Here is a 6,000-nt window from a genome sequence, read left to right on the forward strand (position 1 = left end):
CTTGAGTACCTTGTTTAATAGAAACGTGCGCTATATAAGACTTTGATATTATTCCTTATTTTTCTAACGGTAACGCCATGTCTGTTGACGCTGCTCTCATTTGAGTATGCCTTCACACCATGTAACACGAGTCACAATGAGTAAACTCGGGATGAAGCGCAAATATTGTAAGTTAGCAACATGAGTATAAACTCGTGTTTGTTTAACACTAGCAGCAGTGAGTACGGTCATAGATGTGAGCAAAAACTAAGAGCAAGTAATGTGTAGTGGTTTGAAGCAATGTGAAAAAACATGAATAACAGTGAGCAACAAGATTAATGATGACTTTAAGGGAATATATACGTTTGGTAATAACTCTTAACTTTAATAGCAATAAAGATTGCTTTCGGTATGTATAAAGCAATTGAGAAATATTTCAATTCAAAGTTGGCTAATGTGGCAATGTAAAAATATCTGAGTTTTTATGCCCCAAATTTTAATTTGTTGCGAATACTCACTGCCTTATCTTTTTAATAGTGACACCAATTTGTTGACGCTGCTATACTCGTATGAGTATACAGTAACGCGAGTCACAGTGAGTAACTTTGAATGAAACACGAATGAAAGAGAGTAACGTAAGTACAACATTGTGTGTAACAATGTGAAGAAATGTGCAACATGAGCAACAGTGAGGAACATAATTAATGATGACTTAAATGGAAGGTATATATACGTTTTGTATTCACTCTTAAAACTAATAGCAATGCAAACTTATGATTAGAAGCCTTTTGGTAATGAGGTCACGCAGTTGTTATGCCCCCAAAATTCAAGAAGCGTTACTGTCAGTAATGTTTCTCAGATTTTGTACTTCAATATTACAGATTGCGATTATTGCGTTGACATATTCGTTCCTGATTTTCGGCGAGATCACCTTTTGAATTATTTGTGTTCCGTTTTTTAGTTTTGTTGTTTGTTTGAAACAATGAAATGGTTTCAAAATAAAATATGTTTCTTTGTAATTAAACAAAAGTGACAGTCTTCGAGCGAAGTTTTGTTCTAAATCCGCAATTGAAGCCAGGTTGGTTGATGTAATCGTATACTTTTGGCCGGAGACATGTTCACATTTAACAAGGGCATCGACATAATTTTTCAGATAACAGCATCCCTGCCTTACAAAATAAAACACTTGCCAAAAATGTACTCTTAAAATTGTAAAGTTCATACGCCATTGTTTAAAATCGGGCATATATAAAAATAATAAAAAAAATATAAAAAACCAGACTGCCTACATTTAAAGGCTGCGTGTACCAGTCTTATTCACGCACAGGTTTGTCGATTACTTCGCATCACCTCCATTCAGTAACCATGACAACGTTAACCTTAGAAACACTACCGTTCCTCCCCAAAGACACGATCTAAATATTATGAAAATGGATCGTGAATATTCGTTTTAAACAATTTACAAAAAGGAGGAAAAAAAGTAAAATTGGGAGGAAATCAAATTCCACCCACAATGCCACTATGGCGTCCCCTGTTGTGTAAAACCTGTGATTATGAAATAATTCTTTCGTCACTCTCATTTCCTTTATAAAATTAAATCTGGTTAAACGAGATTTCATTCTTGTTCTTTTGTATATGAACTTCGAATGGATTGAATTTATTCTCAAACCTGAATGCCCGGCACAGTGTAAATTGAGTTCAATTTTTGAAGCTGTTGTCGATTAAGCCGATGTTGAAGATTCCATTGAGGGACTTTACCTCGCCTGACATCAAATTTCCGGAGTTATTTGTCCCCTAGAATATCTTTTGTGGATTAGTTTAGTGTGAGTGTAAATGTTGAATACATTATTTCTTTTCATGCATGCATGTATACAAAGCGACTCTGCGCTGGAAAGAGTTCTTTTATAACTCGCACAAAATCAATCCATTTCGAAAAGACATTCAGGCGTTCGACTATTTGATCTTAAATTTAATTTTTCACACCGTACAGAAAACAGTTTAGTTGGCATGACAATCATGTTGAGCATGGTTAAAGGAAAGGTACATGTTAGGTTATTACTCAAAACAAATTTTAACTTAAAACTGACTTGGTAACTAGCATTCAGAGAGCTGTTTGGTAGTATAAAACATTGTGAGAAATGGTTCCTATCTGAAAGCACACAAATTCGTCCAACAAGGGTGTTTTTCTCTCATCATTTTCTCGCAACTTCGATGGTCAATTTAGCTCAAACTTTCCACGCTTGTTATTCATTATGCTTATGTTGGGATACACCAAGTGAGAAGACTGGTCTTTGACAATTACCAATATACTTTGTATTTAAGTCTTGTTTATAATAGATGTTTAATTTGCATCGGCGATAAAGAGTAGTAATATTTTGGTTCTCATCCATACTCCGATGTGTGTTAGCACTGTAAAACCCAGTACTACCCAAAAAATTCTTGTTTATTTTTTTATTTTTTTAACAAGACTTACTTTGGCTGCCGGCTGGCTATCGTGTATAACATGTTCATTGTCTATGACGCTAACATTACCATTTTTTCTTCTGAAAAAGAACCTTCATTAATGTAAAATGACTTCTTCTTTTTTGTTTATTTACCACTCTAAGGCGATCAATACACAGCGAAAATGTGTCATTAAAACGAGAGGATAAAATTGTCCTTCAAGCTACGAAGACTGGCCTCATCTATCCCAACCTTGCTATGGTGGCTATGGTTCAATAATGGCTCATTACGGGTCCTTCAAAGAGGGAGAGTTTCAAGCAATGATTGGCAAAACCTTCTGCTAAGAGCTGCTTGGAAAAAAAATCCTTCACACACATTTTCCGGTTATGAAAGCGTTATATTGCCGCCACATGAATACACAAAATCTCTCTTAGACACTGGACACCTTTGGTAATTGTCAAAGGCCAGTCTTCTCGCTTGGTGTACCTCAACATATGCATAAAATAACATACCTGTGAACATTTGGAAGAATAAACACCCTTGTCGCACGAAGTTGTGTGCCTTCAGATGCTTGAGGTCTCGAAATCAATTCAAATAATTAGTGAGAAATTACTTCTTTCTCAAAAACTACGTTACTTCAGAGGGAGCCGTTTCTCACATTTTGTTATACCATCAGCAGCTCTTCATTGCTCGTTACCAAGTAAGTTTTTATGCTAACAATTATTTTGTGTTATAACCAATAGTGTCCAGTGCCTTTAAGGTTGGATAGTTGTCGCGTACACGATAAGAGATATTGTTTTTATTCATGTGCCGGGAATACGCTTTCGTATCCGTTAATGTTTTATCTGTAGCTTTTTTGTGCATGGTGGCTTTTACTAGATTCGTTGATGTACATTTTAATGTGATGAATGTGAGGTGTCTCTATCTCTGAAAAGTGACAGTTGTCTTTTATGTTCCCCCCCCCACTGCTCGCCATTTAGCAAATTGGTAACCAGCAAAACAATATTAATTCCTGTCACGTGGTACGGTTTTGCCCATTTTCTGCATGCATTGCACGAAATTGCAGAAAGTTTCTGTGTGTTTCTAAGAAAGAAGTAATTTCTCAAAAAAATATTTGAATTGAAATCGAGACCTCAGCTGAGGTCGCGAATTCAAGCACTGAAAGCACACAACTTGTGCGTCAATGGTGTTTTATTCTCGCAACTTCGACGATCAATTGAGTTCAGATTCTTTTACGGGTTTGTCATTTATGCATGTGTTGAGATACACCAGGTAAAAAGACTGGTCTTTGCAATTACCAAAGGTGTCTAGTTTCTGTGTGTTTCTAAGAAAGAAGTAATTTCTCAAAAAAATATTTGAATTGAATTCGAGACCTCAGCTAAGGTCGCGAATTCAAGCACTGAAAGCACACAACTTGTGCGTCAATGGTGTTTTATTCTCGCAACTTCGACGATCAATTGAGTTCAAATTCTTTTACGGGTTTGTCATTTATGCATGTGTTGAGATACACCAAGTAAAAAGACTGGTCTTGGCAATTGCCAAAGGTGTCTAGTGCCTCAAATGAGACCTATTTGATTTAATGGAATAGGTATTGTTGCAATTGGTCGGGAAAAACCCTAATAAATGTACGATATGTGCTCCTACATTCTGTTGCATACCTGGCCTACCTGAGATTTGTACATAGCATTTATGGATACAATGAGTCACGTACATCTACTACGGCCCTCTTCAAACCATTTATACACATTCTGTTTATACACATTGTGTAATGTCAAAAGCTTCCATTATTGGTTAAATCTGAACATTCTCCTACTTACTTTCCAATTATCAGATTTAAAAACATCACTATGTATTACATAAAGCTGAAAATACACACTCTCTCATGGGTTTGCTGATGTGTATAAGTATGCTGATTACTTGTCTATTTGCAAACCCGCGTGAAAAACGTGTTGTCTTGCAACCTCAGAAAGAAAGAGTCGACACAAAACAACCACGTTTCTAGCTTCTAATGGCATTGAACGCACATTTCTCGGCTTAAAACCTCGCATAGTCAAGCTCTACGTTTAGAAATAATGTTTATTATAATAAATTTTGAGAGTGGACAATCATTAAGGTGAATAAATGTGTTCATACTTACGGGCATGTGCCTCATCCGTCGCTAAGAAGAATATCAAGAATAGACATCCTACAATTCGAGTTGGTCCGCACATCGTGGGCGAGACGAAGACGTTCCGTCTACCGGGGCTGAAGGAGTGGGCGTACGGGGTCGACAGCAGACACAACACGCCGGACAAGAGAGGAGAAGGTACGCAAATACTTAAGTAGCTCAGTGAACAAGATTTACAGTCACCGCGAGAACCCTCGTAGCTGCTTTGATGCAGACAACCAGCTCCTCAACGTGTGCTGCCTGTAAAAACCGCGCCAACATAAAAAACACTATTCCTCATTGATTCATCACTACACCGTTGCCATTAGGGATGTAAAATACAACTCTGCGCATGTGCACTGTCTGCAGAAGATGACGGTTGCTAGGCAACGGATGGCTGCAAAGCGTTCATGCTTAATCAGTTTATTGAGGATGCAAAGGCAAGCTCCTCTCCGAGTGCCAACAGACAGATCTGGTTTCAGACTCTGCGGGTTAAAATGAACATTTTAGAGTGGCGAAGGGCAAGGTTTACACATGGCGAGAAAAAACTGGTTCTCAAAGCAAACCAACCCTTCAAATTAACCCAGTTTTTTTACGACTGTAAATTTCAAGCAGTCTGCTTCTAGATTATGGCCTACATTTTGACGTGGTGCAGGAGACAGGAAAACATTTCGGTTACTTGGAATGTATAGGCCCTACTCATTTGCATGATCAATTAGTGTCGACTACAATGAGCCAGCCAATAACAATGATGTATGGGAGGTCTTGTTCCAAATTGGCAGCCACGATTGGGCTCCACCACCGCCCAATTAACAAATGAAACTGATAGGTCACATGTCACTTCATACTTGTGTCTCAATAAACATACTGACTCACCTAAAGCAGTCATCCAAGTTAGGCTAGTAAACCTATAGCTTGGATGATCATCACATTTCGGCGAACAAGCCATACTTGTATATATTCTAAACTGTCATCTTTATTAAGCCAAAAGTAAATGTTGGATAGAAGAAATTCGACAAATTCGATGGGCACTGGTTGTACTTCTCCCCGCACCTTTATGGTACCAAAATTGACCAAAATTGACCGGCCCTCTGTTGACCAGAGCCTCCTATGTGTACCAAAGTTAACAGTCCCTATAATATTGTTTCACAGTTTCAACCCCATTTTTTATTAAGAGATTCCTTCGAAATAAAAAAACTAACATGCAATTGTTTTCTTCGTCGTGTTCTCTTCAGTATCCAATAGAATAGTCTCAATTGATGCTCTCCTTTTAAAACTAAAAACATATTTAAAGGCAAAGTATTGGTTTTTTAAACCGTTCGATTATTGTAACCCTTATAACTAAGATGAGACTGACATGCGTAAAGGTCCATCCAGATATCACCGAAGATCTGGAGCGGTTACGTCCCTGCGTAATTGGAGAACACAATCTG

The 6,000-nt window shown here is 37.6% G+C and overlaps 1 protein-coding gene across 1 annotated transcript in view; it reads right to left on the bottom strand.

Moving 5' to 3' along the window:
- Positions 1–4,949, bottom strand: part of LOC139937623 (uncharacterized) — a 46,588-nt gene extending 41,639 nt beyond the window's left edge. The window contains exon 1 of the mRNA XM_071932860.1: positions 4,559–4,949. Within this exon, the coding sequence (XP_071788961.1) occupies positions 4,559–4,631 (73 nt within the window). The 5' untranslated portion in view covers positions 4,632–4,949. The remainder of the gene's footprint in view (positions 1–4,558) is intronic.
- Between the last annotated feature and the right edge of the window lie 1,051 nt (positions 4,950–6,000).

The sequence above is a fragment of the Asterias amurensis genome, chromosome 5, assembly GCF_032118995.1.
Source record: "Asterias amurensis chromosome 5, ASM3211899v1".
NCBI lineage: Eukaryota > Metazoa > Echinodermata > Asteroidea > Forcipulatida > Asteriidae > Asterias > Asterias amurensis.